Raw genomic sequence first — 19154 nt, forward strand, 5'->3', positions numbered from 1 at the left:
ATGTTGAGAGTTGAGCCATCTGAATTGACCTCCCTGGATAGGCGACGATTTGAGTGACATCGTCGGCGAATGAGATGATGGTGCCTCTGAGTGGGGGAGTATCTCTGGTGTAGAGTGAATAGCGTCGGGGAGAGCACACTGCCCTGAGAGACACCGCAGCTCAGGTCAAAGCTGTCACCGAGGTAGTTTCCAAGTCTTATTCTCGCCGACCTATCATCTAGAAAGTCGCATATGAGCTTTTAGAGAATGATAGGAAGTCCGAGGTGTAAGATTTTGTACTTCATCCCTAGGTGCCAGACTTTGTCGAAGGCTTAGGTGATGTCTCTCAGGGCGAGATGGCACTGTCCCCCGTCAGCTTTCTGTTGGGCGACAGTCTCGGTCACGAGAGCGAGGGCGTGCGTGGTTCCCCTGCCTGGGCGGAACCCAAACTGTAAGCCTTTGTCGATGTTGGAGTCGGTGGTCAGGAATTCTCTCAAATATCTTCCCCGGCACTTCAAAGGGGGATATTGGCCTGTAGTTAGCGGGGTAGTGAGGGTTTTTACGAACTTTTGGTATCAGTTTCAACGTGGCCCTATTGAACTTGTCGGGAAGTAGCCTGCTGAAAGGGAGGCTTTGAGAGTCTTTGTTTAAGTATGCAATGGCTTCAAGGGGAAGGTGTTTTATGATGGTTTTATTTATACCACTTTGTCCTGGTCATGTCTTTTTCATGCCTTTGATTATGGAAAGGATGTGTTCGGATGTAGTTTCAAAAGGGAGGAACTTATCAGAATTTAGGGCCGGTCTTACAGTCCTTTCGGGAGCGGTAAAACGAAAACGCGCACTAGGTTCGTTGGCTGGCGTACGAGAGCAAGGCGCCCGTCCTACAATCAAAGATTTACGCTCCCCAACGAGACTCGCACCGAACCTAAATCGTCGGCAGTGCTGGTATAACTGGTCGGCCGAGGTTGGCAAGCGTGAGTGTTAAAACGTAAACAAAGTCACGTGATTTATCGGCGCGTACCATGAACTGTGCAGCGGCCACAATTGTTTTTCTCGAGATAAATCATGTTTTCAGGATTACCTTGTCTCCAGGTAGAGTTGTGGGCATACCTCAAAGCTTGAGTTTGTGATGGGTAATAATAATAATAATGACAGGGCCAGTGTGACATTTCTGCTACCCACAGTTTATCTTCCCAAAGTTTTTCTAGATACCCATTAGTTAGCCCAAAAGGGTACACGAACAGCTGGGTGAGCTGCGTGTCGACTGATCAAGCTGAGATTCATACACGGACACACGGATGTGCTGCTGAACCTGCTAACCAATGCATCAGTGTTTCTTTAATAATGTACTGGCCATTTTTGACGTGCCACCCTCCCAGCTGTTCACTCTCCTTTTCAGTGTGATAAAAAAGGGGGAACACTGGATAAAACGCCCTAGGAAGACTATTTACAAAGTCTTTGGTAAATAGTTTAGCTCTGCCACTTCAAAATACTCTTCCAAGCTGTGGGCAAAGGGCAAAAATAAATGCTCTTTAACCATATTATGAAGGTTTACATTATAAGTATTGACTAACCTAAGCAGCCGTAACATAACCAAATCTAACCACTGCAGCCACCGCCCAGACTGTCCAGTGCACTGACAGTGCTGGCAGGGGTATGTTGGGTTTGCTTAGATTAGTTAGTTCTCGTTATTACTTTATACTTTATACTCCTCCGTGGTCTAGTGGTCAGCGTGCCTGTCTTCTACTCCGCGGGCCCAGGTTTGAATCCCAGCCCGGGGAGTCGGTGTGCAGCTCACCCAGCTATTCATCCTCCCTCTCTGGCTGGTAGATAAATGGGTACCTGGGGAAACCTGGGGAAGGTAAACTGTGGTAACCCGGATGTCACACTGGCCCTGTGTCCCGCGGTAATGGGCTCCCTCCCACCACAGGCTCAGGGGCTAATGCTACGGAGATGAGCACCGAGGCCACGCGCTGCTACAGCGTATGCCCCGAACTTTACCTTACCTTTATTACTTCATTTGAACTACTTGTTTGTATATTTTCTTCAAATTATAATGGTTTTGAGTATTATTAATCTGAAAATAGTAAGAAAAAAAGTAGTGGGAATTGTTTCTTCACTCAAACAAATGGATATTTGGGAAAACCTGGGGAAGGAAACTGATAACTCCTGTCACACTAGCCATGTCCCAGAGTAAGTAGTTCTTGCCAACAACCAGCTCTAGGGCCAATAAGATGGAGATGAGCAATGAGGCCACATGCAGCTATAGCATATGCCCCCAACTCTACCTTTATTTATTTAGCATGGGGCAGAGCAAAGGAATTTATCGTTATTTCATATTACTATTTTATTGACAATATAGTTCTAGTTAGCCTTAGTACGTGCGATGAGAAAGGATTACACAGTCTAATAATTTATCTTTCTATGTTAAAAATACAAGTAAACGTATTACCATGTAAAGATTTTCTTACAGCAAAAGGTCTTTTATGATATCTGTAGCTTGACTTCTTTTTGATGCTATGAATGGACACACTAACCACACGACAGACGCAGGGCTTTGTCCTGGAGCACAAATAGTGGATGATCCTGTCACCATTCTCCCTCCATTCCATCTGGCCTGTACGGTACTCTTTTCTTCTCTTCTGTAGCACACGTTCCATTGCTTTGGGCTGTTAAGCCTTAGTATTTGAAGATTTTCACCTTTGCCAACTGCACTCATTGAAACCTCACTGTACCATTATTTACATCTCCAGAGGCTCACTCACATGTACTCAGTCTTGCTCCTGGTGATTTTCATCCCTCTTCTACAGTGCATACCTCTACCTCTCTATGTCATTTTCAGTTTTTTCCCTGCCTTCACTACATACCACTGTGTCATCCACAAATACCATGGTCCACGGAGACTGCTGCCTGACCTCATCCGTCAGCCTGTACATCACTACTGAGAATGAGAGGACTGATCCTAGGTGTAGTCTAACTCCATAACTCCTGCCATACCAGCAACATCATAAACTTTTTCGGACACATGGTGTGCTTCCTCTGATGGAGAAATTATATGTAGAAAGGGTATCAGGTATATCAGTTGACATCTCCAATAGCCCTGCTACCTGATGACGACAATTTATATATATATATATATATATATATATATATATATATATATATATATATATATATATATATATATATATATGCAGTCAGCTATGGTGAAGAGGAAATTGCTTGTGACCAGGTATTTCACTGTGACGAGAATCTTAAGATTCAGAAGAATTCCACATCCTGTGCGAGATACATATGTATATGTATATAAAGTATTAATATAAAAAAAATGCTGTCATGTTGAAATTAGGATAAAAATAAATAAATGTTGGGTGTGCAGAAAACAAGAGAACTGAGAAAGAGACAAGCTGGAAAATTTCAACAGAAGTACAATATAACAGTGACTGAGGGACAGAGTGATGAATGGAAGAACAAATTTTAATGCTATTGCACTTACAGCGTTTGCCCCCAACTTTAACTTTTTAAAACTGATAGGAAGGGGCCAAGCCGAACCTAACCTGCACAATCCTACATGACTATTTAAACGCGTGGTCTCTAGTTATAACTATGGGTGGGGGTATGATCTTGTTGAGTATTTGACTCTGAGGGGGAATTACCAATATCAAGGTCCAAAGGTGAAAGGTAAAAGATCTGACTGGGGATGTGTTCGAAGTGGGGTCCCACAAAGGTCGGTATTAGGTCTACTTTTGTTTATTATTTATATCAATGACTTAGATACAGGAATTAGTAGTGATGTCAGTAAATTTGCAGATGATACCAAGATCGGTAGAGTAATTGAGTCGGATGAGGACGCTAGTATTTTCCAGGATGAACTCAACAGACTGTATGACTGGGCGGATAAATGTCAAATGGGGTTCAATGTAGGGAAGTGCAGTATTATGAGTGTAGGTAGGAACAATCCCTCCCATAACTATTGCTTAAATAACACTCTCATAAGCAGGTCTGGGTGCGAGAGAGATTTAGGGGTTTTAGTGAGCTCTGATCTCCGTCCAAGGGCACAATGCTTTCAAACTAGAAATCGAGCAAATAGGGTGCTGGGATTTATTTCAAGGAGCGTAAGCAACAGAAGCGCCGAAGTCTTCCTCAAACTATATTTAGTATTAGTTAAACCTCATCTTGACTGCGCGGTTCAACTCTGGTCACTTACTATAGAATGGATATCAAAATGTTAGAATCGGTGCAGAGGAGGATGACTAAGATGATTCAGGGGTTGAGAAACTTACCGTACGAGGAAAGACTCAAACACTTAAACTTGCATTCTCTAGAAAGGCGAAGGGTGCGTGGAGACATGATCGAGGTTTATAAATGTATGAAGGGCTTTAATAAGGGAGACATTCATAAGGCTTTGTTGGAAAGAGAACCGGGTAGGACATGAAGTAATGGATTTAAACTGGATAAATTCAGATTCAACAGGGACATAGGCAAAAAATTGTTTTACTAACAGGGTGGTGGATGAGTGGAATAGGCTTAGCAGTCACGTGGTGAGTGCCAATACAATTCTCACTTACAAAAATAGATTAGATAAAGTCATGGACAGCGATGTTCGGTGGGGATAGATACACGGGAGCTTAGGGTCAAAGGAGCTGCCTCGTACAGGCCTACCGGCCTCCTGCTGACTCCTCTGTTCTTATGTTCTTATGTCTTCATGTAACACCCGTGATGGGTGTAATCCTATAGTTCTGTGTTTTTTCTCCCCCCCTGCCTGGGACCAGCTATTATGAATAGTTCAATTATAACCTGGATGCTTTTTGGGTGGCTGTCTTAAATATTCTTAATATTTCATACAATAATTTATGTTGACTGAGTGCTACTAAACCCACAGGTATATGCAATGGTTTGTTCAGCCTGTCAGCATACCCACATGAGCCACGAAGACAACTACACATAACTTTTTCAAAAAGAAATGTCGATAGATAATAAAACACTAAATATACTTGCCGAAAATATCCATTGCGTTGGCTGAGACGACAGACTCTGTTGTGCTGGCGGTGTACGATACGCTGCCCAATAAAACGCTTGTTCAACAAACATAAAGGTGTTTTAAATAATTATTTGCCTTATATATGCTTTCTGCATGCTAGGTATGTCATATCATTGCAGATTTACTCATTTACTTTGAATTTATTGGGTACAAATCTCGTTTTCGTCACCTCAACCGCTCCCCAAAATCTCCTTACCAAAACGGCGATTTTTCTTTCGCGAGCGACCGAAATGCAGCCGTCGCGGGCGACTGTAAGACCGGAGAGCGCGCGGCAGGCTTTCGTGCGCGGCCCAGCGAACGAAAACGGGTGGCTGTAAGACCGGCCCTGCTGGGGTCTGCATTGACGTGTGGGGAAAGTCTATGGAGGTTATTGGCGAGAAAGTCGCGTACTTCAGTCTCTGTCTCTTCGTCGTCCCAGTCTTCGTCCGCGTCACTGAAAACGTCTTCGCAGTGATTTCTGTGTAGCGTCTCCTTCTCGTTGTTGTACACTTTGTCGCGTGTGGGGGAGAAGAGGCTGTGGGTTTCGTCGTGTCGGTTCCCATGAGCTGTTTTGTCTTACGCCAGAAGGTGGCTGGGTCATTCTATAGTGAGGCTGTCTCCGCAATGACCTCGCCCCAGTGGGCGCGGCTGTCGCTCTGCAAGTGTTGTTGTAGCGTGAGTTGGAGCTGTTTGTGGCGTTTATAGAGAGGATAAGTCCAGCCGTTGGTGTTGGCCTCATGCTGTATGGCTTTGTGTTGTGCTATTAGGGTGCGTGTCGTGTGACTCAAGTGAGAGTGTGTTAGAGTTTTGTGGCGTGTTGTTGGAATGTTGTTTTTTACTGCGGTCACAACTGTGTTGTACCATTCTTGAAGATACGTGTCGATGAAGTCAATCGAAGCTGCGGGTTGACGGGAGAGTCCCTGAGTTTTTCAGCGATTTCTGTGTGAAATTGATCCCAGTTGGCCTGGTTGAAGTTGGGTCTGGGGCGTGTGGGGATTTGGATGGGAGTAGAAGAGATGGTAAGGATGACAGGGATGTGGTCGCTCATGCTCATGGGGTCTTGAGTAATGGTGATATTGTGATAAGTGTTGTTGTTTGTGAGGATGATATCCGGTGTTGTTGCTGTGTTGCGAGCTATGTATTTGGGGAAGTGTGGGCCTATGTGTGAATGGTTCGTTGACTAATCAGGTGTTGTATTTGTATTCCTTTGGTGTTGGTATGCGTGTAGCCTAGTTTCGGGTGGTTGGCGTTGGGATCGGCTACCATGTACACAGGGATCTGTCTCCTGAAGATACAGGTGAAATCTTGAATTGGAATGAGGTTCCTGGAGGGGGGCTGGTAGAAGGTGGACCTTGCCCGTGAGAGTGGTGATCTCCACAGCGAGAGCGTTAGAAATGAAGTCATCTAGATGGTGATCGCAGTGCCGTCTGTGTGAGAGTTTGAATAGTTTTTCCTGTGTACGGAGAAGCCCTGAATCTTTAGAATTTAGACTGTCGCCATCGGGAACGCCGTGGCCAATTAGAAGGATGATATGAGGATCCAGGTCCCTATAGACATTGATCAGGTCGAATTTGTGTCTGTTCCAATTGAGGACGTTATGCTGTATGACTCTTATATGTTCCATTTTTGTCTGTTGTTACGGGTGTTGTGTGCTTTGTTTATTTTGTGGGGAACTGGGTCAGTGCGGCGGGAGGAAGGAGGGGGAGAGGGAAGGGGAGAGGGAGAGGAATTAACTACTTGCTCTGAGTGAGAAGGGGTTAGAGAGGTGAATGTGGCATCGCGTCTGCGGTGCTCAATGTTGGATACTTGGGGTGCAGGGGAGACAAGGTGAGTGGAGGAGGGGGAGGGGCTGGTGGACTGAGATGTGGGTGTGGCGTCACTGGCTGGGGAGGCAGGAGCAGAGGGAGTAGAGGCCAGGGTGGTTGGTTGCTCTGCGTCGGAAACCGAGGCTTCATCTCGCAACACTTGCTCTTCTCTGGCTGAGGCTGCGCTCACAGGGGAGAGGGGCTGAGGCGTGGTAGTGATGGAGGTAGAGGCAGGTGCTGGCAGAAGAATGGATGGGAGGAGTTGGGAGGGGTCAGGAACCTCCGGGATCTTTATGGCAGGGAGCTTATTGGCAGTGAGGACCTTGTTGAGATCAGTCTCAAAGCTCCCTGGGTTAATGCTGTTTTGGAAGTGTGCATGGGCCATGGACGTGAAGATCGATGTTATGGTGTCAACTTGAATGGCAGGGAGGGAGGGAATCGGCACCGGAGAGGCTGATGTGGTGGCCCCGCTGTAGGTTTGGGGCTGCCTTGTCTTCTTGGCCTCTTTCGCCGTTACCACCGCCCTGCGTCGTTCAAGGCATTTGTAGGCGAGGGTGCGGTGTCCCTCCCAACAGTTTACACATTTCGCTTGGGCAGAGGAGGTCGTGAAGCGGTGTCCTTCCACCCTACATTCGTAGCATATAGCGAAGGTTTTGGGTTGAGGGCAGTCTTTTGTGAGGTGTTGTTCAATCTTATAACAGCGCATGCAGGTTGTGATGGGGATGAATTCCTCCCTTTGGATTTGGTGGTGAGGGATGCGGAGGCTAAACATCTTGAGGCCCTGTTCAGTTGATTTGATGGCAAGGGCAGTCTGCTTGATTTGCCTAAAATTTAGCACAGCATTTCCCTGTCGTATTTTTTTTACTTCTTATATACATAAACATAGTCAGCCTGTAACGGCGTACCGGGGGCGTTTAAAGGCGTTGATTAAGACTTCAGCTTCCTTAAGGCGAGTATATTCTTAGCCTATATGTACAGGAGCGTCTGAGCGAGAGAGAGACTGCGGTGTGTGTCAGTCGGACTCTCGTGAAGGAGTCACGAGTTACAGATTGGAAAATAATGAGGTTATAATTGGTCACGTATGTCAAGGTGACCTCCACGCTTGATGAAATGCTTTGTATACAAACTGAGACGGTAAACACTGACGGACGACATTCCTATAAGGTGGCGTGTTCTATCTGTCGTGGGTTTTTTCCATTGACAATTGAATGCCTAGTTCGTGGTGATATTAAATAATAGTAATAATAATAATAATAATAATAATAATAATAATAATAATAATAATAATAATAATAATAATACATTGATATCCTTCTATAACACTGCTCGGTCACCAACCAGTGATCGCGATCTCGCGATTTACAAAAATCTAACTGGCAGTCTAGCTACCATTATTATACATAGTGGAATCATGTTAAGCAGAATGCTTATGATACAATTACATTAAAACACTGGCTATGTAAGAACATATGTGTAGTCATAATATAAATAGTGAGAGGTAAAACACAACGTGTGTGACATGAATCATAAGAAATCTCGCAAAAGATAAATATAAGGACACATGTATAAGTATCTATCAGCTGGCACGATTATTTGCATCCTGTCGCTTCGTCTGAACAACCAAATAATCGTGCAGGACAGAGATCCTCCTAATAAGGTAGCACACGACAACGAGACTGACGAACATCAGAAACATTGGCACAAAAACTCCAGGGTACAAGTAGGTGAGGTGCAAGTATTCAGGCAGCGTTTCCTCCAGGGTTTTTGCAGACTCTGTTTCGTTTGCGAAAGACAATGAATGAAGGGAATTAGTCACATACGAGATGCTGGAGAAGTGAATGTTATCGAGAGACCGCAGAGGAAACACTCGATGGGAAATATTGGCCGTGAAAACCAGACGGATCCGGGACGGGTACGTTGTTATGTTAGTGGAGCGGATATAGCATGCTTCCGCTATGGCATAGTGACCACCGTTGATAAGTGGTACCCTCCGGGCAGATGACTGATACATAGAAGGACTGAGGAGAATAAGAATAATGTAGACCCTAAAAGGTCTTATGGAAAACAGGTGTTGGTGGTAGCTGCTTCTAAGGGCACAGGGAAAGAGCGTCAGACGCGTTCACCCGGGTGAGGGCGATCTCGCATACCCCTCCCCGAACTGGTAGGAAGGCAAAAAGAGACGCAGAGCAATAGAATCGCCTGAAGACCGTCTCCTTGCAATATTGCAAGAGGGAGTAGCTAGCTGTCGAATACAGAGCGAAATCCTTCGCGATTAAGACAAGAGACGGGGTCGTGTCCAGGGCTAACACACTGTCCTTTGCTGAAAAGGGAACAGGACAATTTCGTGTGCCTCAAACACGTCCGCCGTCTGAAATGGAACATGAATGATTATGGCATCGGGGTGAGGCTGGACTCAATCAAGGGTAAAATATTGACTCATGTCTGTATTAAATAAAGGCTTGAGACTATAATTTTGATACCCGATCTGGACAGTCGTTCTCAAATCGTGCAGAGGGAACAAGGCAGGTGTGACTCTACCGTGCGCTGCATCAACCGTGTTGCTAATAAACTGCTGATTTGCCGTTGCGACAGAGTTAATGACGTTTTCCAATACATGCAAGGCCTGATTTAGGAGGAGAAACTGATTCACCTGGTCGATCTGCTTGACAACTATGTTGATAACTTCTACCATCTTATTAGTTTGCTCTAGCAGTTCCTCAATATGAGTCTGCAATCGCGCAAGTTTCCTACAATTGGCGTTGATCACCCTGCGATTTCGGGCAGCAAAGGAAAGTACATGAGCGTAGTGGTCCCACAAATCGCGCACGTCCTCGTCGGTTGCCGTACCGAAGAGGAACTTTGAGGCGGACCCAATTGAGTGAAAACTATAATCCATGTCTACCTCATCAACTTTTCCCCGTAAGAACAGAATCCTATCCTCCAGTAGCTGAAAAAGATTCCGAGAGTTGGTACTAGAAGGTGCCTTTGATTCCCTAGTCTTGGTGGCCCGTATGGCGTCTGCCATGCCGAGTAGTTTTTCTGAGACTATCCTGACTGTGTCTGTGGTGTTCGTCAAGGAAGTATATGGATATTTTACGAGGAGCACATCTTCTATGAGGAAGACCTCTCCTATGTGTGCATGCTGTGAGGGCGCCAGGCTTCAGGTGGATGGGTGTCGTTGCGAGTAGGGAGCCGAGGTACAACAATATGATCAGAAAACGCAACATCATGATCTGAAAGTGGTGGGAATGAAGTATTTAAACCCGTGGTCTCAAGTTATAGCTATGGGTGGGGGTATGATCTTGTTGAGTATTTGACTCTGAGGGGGAATTACCAATATCAAGGTCCAAAGGTGAAAGGTAAAAGATCTGACTGGGGATGTGTTACGAGTGGGGTCCCACAAAGGTCGGTATTAGGTCTACTTTTCTTTATTATTTATATCAATGACTTAGATACAGGAATTAATAGTGATGTCAGTAAGTTTGCAGATGATACCAAGATAGTTATAGTAATTGAGTCGGATGAGGACGCTAGTATTCTCCAGGATGAACTCAACAGACTGTATGACTGGGCGGATAAATGGCATATGGGGTTCAATGTAGGGAAGTGCAGTGTTATGAGTGTAGGTAAGAACAACCTCTCACATAACTATTGCTTAAATGACACTCTCATAAGCAGGTCTGGGTGCGAGAGAGATTTAGGGGTTTTAGTGAGCTCTGATCTCCGTCCAAGGGCACAATGCTTTCAAACTAGAAATCGAGCAAATAGGGTGCTGGGATTTATTTCAAGGAGCGTAAGCAACAGAAGCGCCGAAGTCTTCCTCAAACTATATTTAGCATTAGTTAAACCTCATCTTGACTGCGCGGTTCAACTCTGGTCACCTTACTATAGAATGGATATCAAAATGTTAGAATCGGTGCAGAGGAGGATGACTAAGATGATTCAGGGGTTGAGAAACTTACCGTACGAGGAAAGACTCAAACAGTTAAACTTGCATTCTCTAGAAAGGCGAAGGGTGCGTGAAGACATGGTCGAGGTTTATAAATGTATGAAGGGCTTTAATAAGGGAGATACTCATAAGGCTTTGTTGGTAAGAGAACCGGGTAGGACATGAAGTAATGGATTTAAACTGGAAAAATTCAGATTCAACAGGGACAGGGGCAAAAAATTGGTTTACTAACAGGGTGGTGGATGATTGGAATAGGCTTAGCAGTCACGTGGTGAGTGCCAATACAATTCTCACATACAAAAATAGATTAGATAAATTCATGGACAGCGATGTTCGGTGGGGATAGATACACGGGAGCTGAGGGTCAAAGGATCTGTCTCGTACTGGCCTACCGGCCTCCTGCAGACTCCTGTGTTCTTATGTTCTTATGTCTTCATGTAACACCCGTGATGGGTGTAATTCTATAGTTCTGTGTTTTTTCTCCCCCCCCTGCCTGGGACCAGCTATTATGAATAGTTCAATTATAACCTGGATGCTTTTTGGGTGGCTGTCTTAAATATTCTTAATATTTCATACAATAATTTATGTTGACTGAGTGCTACTAAACCCACAGGTATATGCAATGCTTTGTTCAGCCTGTCAGCATACCCACATGAGCCACGAAGACAACTACACACAACTTTTTCAAAAAGAAATGTCGATAGATAATAAAACACTAAATATACTTGCCGAAAATATCCATTGCGTTGGCTGAGACGACAGACTCTGTTGTGCTGGCGGTGTACGATACGCTGCCCAATGAAACGCTTGTTCAACAAACATAAAGGTGTTTTAAATAATTATTTGCCTTATATATGCTTTCTGCATGCTAGGTATGTCATATCATTGCAGATTTACTCATTTACTTTGAATTTATTGGGTACAAATCTCATTTTCGCCACCTCAACCGCTCCACAAAATCTCCTTACCAAAACGGCGATTTTTCTTTCGCGAGCGACCGAAAAGCAGCCGTCGAGAGCGACTGTAAGACCCGATCGCGCGCGGAAGGCTTTCGTTCGCTGGCCAGCGAACGAAAACGGGTGGCTGTAAGACCGGCCCTGCTGGGGTCTGCATTGACGTGAGGGGAAAGTCTATGGAGGTTATTGGCGAGAAAGTCGCGTACTTCAGTCTCTGTCTCTTCGTCGTCCCAGTCTTCGTCCGCGTCACTGAAAACGTCTTCGCAGTGATTTCTGTGTAGCGTGTCCTTCTCGTTGTTGTCGTACACTTTGTCGCGTGTGGGGGAGAAGAGGTTGTGGGGTTCGTCGTGTCGGTTCCCATGAGTTGTTTTGTCTTACGCCAGAAGGTGGCTAGGTCATGGCATAGTGAGGCTGTCTCCGCAATGACCTCGCCCCAGTGGGCGCGGCTGTCGCTCTGCAGGTGTTGTTGTAGCGTGAGTTGGAGCTGTTTGTGGCGTTTATAGAAAGGATAAGTCCAGCCGTTGGTGTTGGCCTCATGCTGTATGGCTTTGTGTTGTGCTATTAGGGTGCGTGTCGTGTGACTCAAGTGAGAGTGTGTTAGAGTTTTGTGGCGTGTTGTTGGAATGTTGTTTTTGACTGCGGTCACAACTGTGTTGTACCATTCTTGAAGATACGTGTCGATGAAGTCAATCGAAGCTGCGGGTTGACGGGAGAGTCCCTGAGTTTTTCAGCGATATCTGTGAGAAATTGATCCCAGTTGGCCTGGCTGAAGTTAGGTCTGGAGCGTGTGGGGATTTGGATGGGAGTAGAAGAGATGGTATGGATGACAGGGATGTGGTCGCTCATGGTGATGGGGCCTTGAGTAATGCTGATATTGTGATAAGTGTTGTTGTTTGTGAGGATGATATCCGGTGTTGTGGCTGTGTTGTGAGCTATGTATGTGGGGAAGTGTGGGCCTATGTGTGAATGGTTCGTTGATTAATCAGGTGTTGTATTTGTCTTCCTTTGGTGTTGGTATGCGTGTAGCCTAGAGTCGGGTGGTTGGCGTTGGGATCGGCTATCATGTACACAGTGTTAGCCTTTCTTGTTACCAACTTTAAGTGGTTTGTGTTATGTGTTAATATTTAATAATTTTAAGGCGCGAACTGTTATCTCACGTGAGGTCCGGTGTACCGTTGCCTGCGTTCTCCAGTTGATTGTAGTAAGGTGAGATAACACAATAGCCTTTTAGTTAAGTGATGTGTGGCCGAGCGGTAGCCGTTATAAGTTCACTTTAGTTCACTTTAGTTCTCTCTCTCAGGTTGATACAAATACCAAATGTATTTTAACTATATTAACAGTTGTACTACATAAGGTTTACAGTTTACGTGAGCGAGACGCACGAAATCAGAGACAGCCACACCGCTGCAGGGCGCGGGGCGGCAGAGCACCGCTCGCCTGCCCGTCACCCGTCTTCTCTCTCTTCTCCGCGTTGTTCGCCCGTTTTATTTGCTTGTAGTTCGTCCGGAAGGGTGTGGGTTCCGGTTGATGACTGTTGATGATCCTAGTGTCAGTTCATCACAGCTTCCCACGGCCAAAAGCACGACGTGTTGTTAGACATCCTGTTGTGCGACACCGACCGGGTGTCGCCACACGTACAGTCATACATACACATGTACATTATAATATACACATTACATCGCTCGGTTCTCTAAAAGTCGCGACCTCGCGACTCACCCGACCTTTAAAAGCAGTGTACCTACCCATGTTACAGTCGCACAATGTGTACTAGTTAAACGAGGTCCTGTTATTGCTTAAAAAAATATATATACAAGTCAGAGCCCGCCTAACGATACAGCATCGGGAAATGCCAATGATAATAAAAATAATCATGGAAGTAACAAGAAATGGGCAAAGTACATACAGGGCGAGGTAAACAGGGCTAGAGGCGTGGACATGGAAGCTCAGTACTATTCCGAGAAAACAAAATAATAGCTCGAAAAATTATTTACATGATACATCCTAGTAAAATTAAATTGACTAAACTGTCATTAGGATACATGGTAATGGAGCTATTTGGAATAGTAAAAAGAAAAAGGAACAATCCTTGAAGAAGATCTGCTACACACTGAGCCTTCGAGTCACACCTGGTCACAAAACTGTCGCAGAGAAACACTCATCCGTTGCGTGACAATTAATTGCCAGTGTCGTTACCCTCGGCACGCCTTCGAGACGGGTGGGGTTTACAACAATAGATAAGGTTGTGTGAAAAGAGGTAATGTTATCCGTAGAGTCTCCTATTAATTACAATGTGATAACAAGGACAAGTCTGGAGAACCTTAGAAGCATCGGCAGTCAGCACCACTAACTCCTAATACTCCGTTTTTCAGGTCTACAGTACTATAAAAGAAAATCCTGTCACTAAGTTGTGAAGTCACTGTTATAACAAATCTCACTGAAATATATAATTCCAGCATAATTGATTAAAGTAATTCCAGCATTAATAAACATCAAATGACAAAGACAAATTTCCACCTATCCCTCGATCGTAACGAACGTGGATGACTGACATCTTTGACGCCAAAAATAATTCCCGTAACGGGTAACAGTGGTATGTCAAGTAAGGGTAAGTAAGACTTGTCTGCTTACTTCCAAAGCTTACAGATATTCACATGCTGATTACGATAAAAGTTAGGGACAGCATCTGCTCAAGTTAAGTCTGTTAGTGCAGAGAAAAAGTCTGTTTTAAGCAGAAGCACATGAGGTTCAAGGTTAAATTGTACCTATCCCTATGTTAGTTTACACCCTCGGTTATTACGGCTCCAATTGAATTAAGAAGACTGACTGCCTTGCAACAACTCAGCAATAAAAGAAAATAGTGGGTTAGAGTGAAAAGTATTACTCAAACACTCCCCTTCTCGCATGAAAAAGATGCAGGCAAAAGCTCAGGAACCAAACATAAATTAGTAGATGCGAGGATGCAGGTTATAGTCGTGTGGTGGAAAGATACACAAAGCAGCGTCAGGCTGAACCTCAAGCCGGCGCTAGTCTTTGGAGACGATCACTATGCACCATTCTGTGCAAAAAAAAATCGTAAAGCTCAAATTTCCAACCACCAATTTATCTGACTATTTCTGCCTAAACCACGGGTAAAAGAACACACCAAGGAATTTTTGATTACCGCTGGTGACACCCAAAAAGGTTTAGGTCAGAGGGTCGCGAAGGCCCCCCTCCCCGACGAACGTGTCGACGGGAAACGAAGCTTCAAAAAGGACCCAAAATTATTTTAAATGCCATACAAGTTGGCTGATAAAACCGTGTAGGTTGCCAGTGGGGCTGTACTCAAGGGATACTGCACTCCTTCGAAGAGGAACTTTAAGGACAATCATGTACACAAGGAACTCTAGTAATAATCTAGCATTAGCTACAGAAATGGTTTCTCCATCTGTCTAGTTTCCCTGTTTAAAACACGAGATCAAATCAGTAGATAGCCTAAAGGCGTCCACTTGCCTATTAAAAAGGCCACTCGTTTGCACAGTGTCCACAGCAAAATTTATACCCTTTACGAGGCTGTGTTGCCCATCTTCCCAAAATGTTTCAAGAAAAAGTGACCGAAACGCATCATAATCCTTCCGTCCAGTGAACGCGCTCCTGTTTATGAGGGCCGGCGTTCCCGTTCCCGGGATTGACCTTCGAGCGGCTGAGAGATATTTTATCTCCCGGATTTGACACGAATGAAATGTCCATGACAATCTCACTTTGAAACAAGAAGTCCCTGGCCGAATAATCTGCCTCCCTTGCTACCCTGCGAAAGGCCTAACTGCTGTTGCTGTTAGTGGGTGATTAGAGGCAGAAGCCATTGTGGGATTAGTAAGGTAAGTAAATACCTCTTGGTTGCACATGCAGCGTAGGAGGAGCAAGCACCCTTTGAAGACTGCTACACTCCTTACATGAGAACAGTTACCGTTATCCTTGACGGCACTGTTCTTTCTCTCAACCATCCCCTCATAGTCCTCTGGTCAGGTTTCTCTGCCATTAAAAGAGTTACTAGTAAAATGAGGAGTAAAATGGTAAAAGAAAAAATATTGCTGCAAAAATAAGTAAAGTAATAATCATTCACCGCTAAGTATGCTCCTCCTCCCTATGCTTTTAAAATGCATAATAAAGAGGAAAAAGAATAATGAGTGAAGCTTAGCAAGACATAACTTCTCCACTGTGCAATAAAACACACAAAAGAAAGGAGAAAAGAAAATGAATGATTATACATAAAATGCGTAACCATGTTACTCAAGAAAAATATTAAACATCCACACGCCAGAAAAATCAACAGCTGAAAAATCTAATAGATTAGATACGGCCCCACACGCCTAAACACGTGAACATAATAATAGTAATTCACCTGAAATAATGTTACAAGTGGTGTAATTACTGAAACCGTATCAATGAGTGTCAGCTATAATGTGTTAAAAACCTTGAAGACAGCAACTCGATGCCCCACTACTCAGCACGCTCGCGTCCTTCGCCTCGCCGGTGGCAAGGGCAGGGCTGCAGGGGTGGCAGGGTCTGCCGTCCCCCGTCTGGTAGCGGTGGTGGGAGGGGCGGCGGGCAGACAATATACGCCCACCAGTCACCCTCAAAGGTCCGAGTTGCCTGGCGAAGATAAGTGCGCACCTACGACGAGTTGTGTCGTAGGAAGAAACAAATGCCTGGACACCTCCAAGGAAACTTGGTTGTGTGGAGGTACGAGGCGGGGCGCGCGGGCTGTGTGGAGGTGCGGGGCGGGGCGGGGTGTGCTCTCGGGTGCGGCTGTGTGCTGACTCGACTCACTGGGGCAGGAAAAGCCGCGCGCTGATGTCAGCGTTTGCTTGCTGTGTCCGATACCGTTCACTGCCCCCACACACTGTCACTGAAGCTACGTTTGAGAGAGATATAACAATTCAGGTAGTTCGTAACCACGCTGCACATCATTTATGTTAATAACTTTTGAGCGTTACTTTTTTTTTTACGTGGTTAACAACGAGGCGGCCACCAGCCACCATGCATTTTATGTTATGTTATATTAGAGATAACACCTATAGAACACTTCGGAGAGGTCCGTAAGCCGCTGTTCACCATTTTTGTTAGGAGTTTTTAAGTGTTTTTACTTTTCAAAGTAAAGTTTTATCCCACCGCTGCCACCATTTTTGTTAGCCTTTCTTGTTACCAACTTTAAGTGGTTTGTGTTATGTGTTAATATTTAATAATTTTAAGGCGCGAACTGTTATCTCACGTGAGGTCCGGTATACCGTTGCCTGCTTTCACAAGTTGATTGTAGTAGGTGAGATAACACAATAGCCTTTTAGTTAAGTGATGTGTGGCCGAGCGGTAGCCGTTATAAGTTCACTTTAGTTCACTTTAGTTCTCTCTCTCAGGTTGATACAAATACCAAATGTATTTTAACTATATTAACAGTTGTACTACATAAGGTTTACAGTTTACGTGAGCGAGACGCACGAAATCAGAGACAGCCACACCGCTGCAGGGCGCGGGGCGGCAGAGCACCGCTCGCCTGCCCGTCACCCGTCTTCTCTCTCTTCTCCGCGTTGTTCGCCCGTTTTATTTGCTTGTAGTTCGTCCGGAAGGGTGTGGGTTCCGGTTGATGACTGTTGATGAAAGTCATCATTTGCTGATCCTAGTGTCAGTTCATCACAGCTTCCCACGGCCAAAAGCACGACGTGTTGTTAGACATCCTGTTGTGCGACACCGACCGGGTGTCGCCACACGTACAGTCATACATACACATGTACATTATAATATACACATTACAACAGGGATCTGTCTCCTGAAGATACGAAGATGATGACCTTGCCCGTGAGAGTGGTGATCTCCACCGCGAGGGTGTCAGAAATGAAGTCATCTAGTAATTTAAAATTTTGATTGTGCTTGATGGCGATTGCAGTGCCGTCTGTGTGAGACCCTCGAGGAGGGCGGAGCGACTCGGCTGTGAGGAACAGGAGCCAATGGGAGTGGCTCTACCCTCGAGGAGGGCGGGGCGACTCGGCTGTGAGGAACAGGAGCCAATGGGAGTGGCTCAACCCTCGAGGAGGGCGGGGCGACTCGGCTGTGAGGAACAGGAGCCAATGGGAGTGGCTCAACCCTCGAGGAGGGCGGGGCGACTCGGCTGTGAGGAACAGGAGCCAATGGGAGTGGCTCAACCCTCGAGGAGGGCGGGGCGACTCGGCTGGGCTGGGAGGAACGGGAGCCAATGGGAGTGGCTCAACCCTCGAGGAGGACGGGCGACTCGGCTGGGCTGGGAGGAACGGGAGCCAATGGGAGTGGCTCAGCCCTCGAGGAGGGCGGGCGACTCGGCTGGGCTGGGAGGAACGGGAGCCAATGGAAGTGGCTCAACCCTCGAGGAGGGCGGGCGACTCGGCTGGGCTGGGAGGAACGGGAGCCAATGGGAGTGGCTCAACCCTCGAGGAGGGCGGGGCGACTCGGCTGGGCTGGGAGGAACGGGAGCCAATGGGAGCTGCTCAACCCTCGAGGAGGGCGGGGCGACTCGGCTGGCTGCGCGCGCCGCCTCCAGGAGCGGGAGCCAATTGCTTGCCTGTTTTATTACACTGCAATTATATAGTTCATCTAGGGCAGAGGTCGGCAGCCGGAATTCGAGAAGAGCCAATTTCTTCAAACTTGACAGAAAAGCAGTGCTGCTGGAGCCGCAGTGTATATTATGAATCGTAATTATGAAACCTTCAAATTTTCCTCCTCCATATGAGTTAATAATAGTACACCCGCAGACAAGGTCATCAATTACACGATATTATTCAAGTGCTTGCCCATTCTCCCCCCTCTCACCCAAAGCAGGTGCAGGGGTTTTGGTGGGAACACGAAATTCGTCCCAGTCATGTAGCTTTTGAGTTTTGATGGATGAAGAATGTCCTTGATGTAGGGAAAACCCTTACATTCAGGGATTTTTTTACCACGAACGGAAACCACGCGATCTCCCCCATGCTCGCCTCGTTCGCCACCCTCCCCACACAACCCATGAACCTAAGATGCCCTTAGCCCCGAAAAAACAATCTGCCAAAATTACGGTCATGGGCAAGGTTCTTCATTCCAAGTCACTGCCGCGGGAGTCGTTTTCTTTGCACCGTGTTTTGCTGCTGACTGCTGTTGTTGGTGGTCATGCAAACTCTCGTACCGCACCTCCAAACTAGACGAAAATGTAACAATGAAAACCAATAAATTAACACTTTGATATATCAGGTTACATAAATTACAAAAAAAATGAGCGAGTACACACAGCTCTAATAATGAGCCTGATCTATTTATAATAAACCAATAAGAAATCCACAGACAAATTTGTTCGATGGCGACTCTGGCAATGATAATAGGCTCGTCCAATCAGAAGTCGCTATTTTGAAAGTCACTGTCTTCGACCAATCAGAGCACTGCCTTAGCATGGAGGGAGTCAGTTCAGGTTGGAT

The 19154-nt window shown here is 45.7% G+C and overlaps 1 protein-coding gene across 1 annotated transcript in view; it reads left to right on the forward strand.

Moving 5' to 3' along the window:
* LOC126993846 (ankyrin-1-like) overlaps positions 1–434 on the forward strand; it is a 118542-nt gene extending 118108 nt beyond the window's left edge. Inside the window, exon 9 of the mRNA XM_050852989.1 lies at positions 330–434. Coding sequence (XP_050708946.1) covers positions 330–434 — 105 coding nt within the window. The remainder of the gene's footprint in view (positions 1–329) is intronic.
* The last annotated feature ends 18720 nt before the right edge of the window (positions 435–19154 follow it).

Source organism: Eriocheir sinensis, unplaced genomic scaffold (genome assembly GCF_024679095.1).
Source record: "Eriocheir sinensis breed Jianghai 21 unplaced genomic scaffold, ASM2467909v1 Scaffold688, whole genome shotgun sequence".
In the NCBI taxonomy this organism is placed as follows: Eukaryota; Metazoa; Arthropoda; class Malacostraca; order Decapoda; family Varunidae; genus Eriocheir; species Eriocheir sinensis.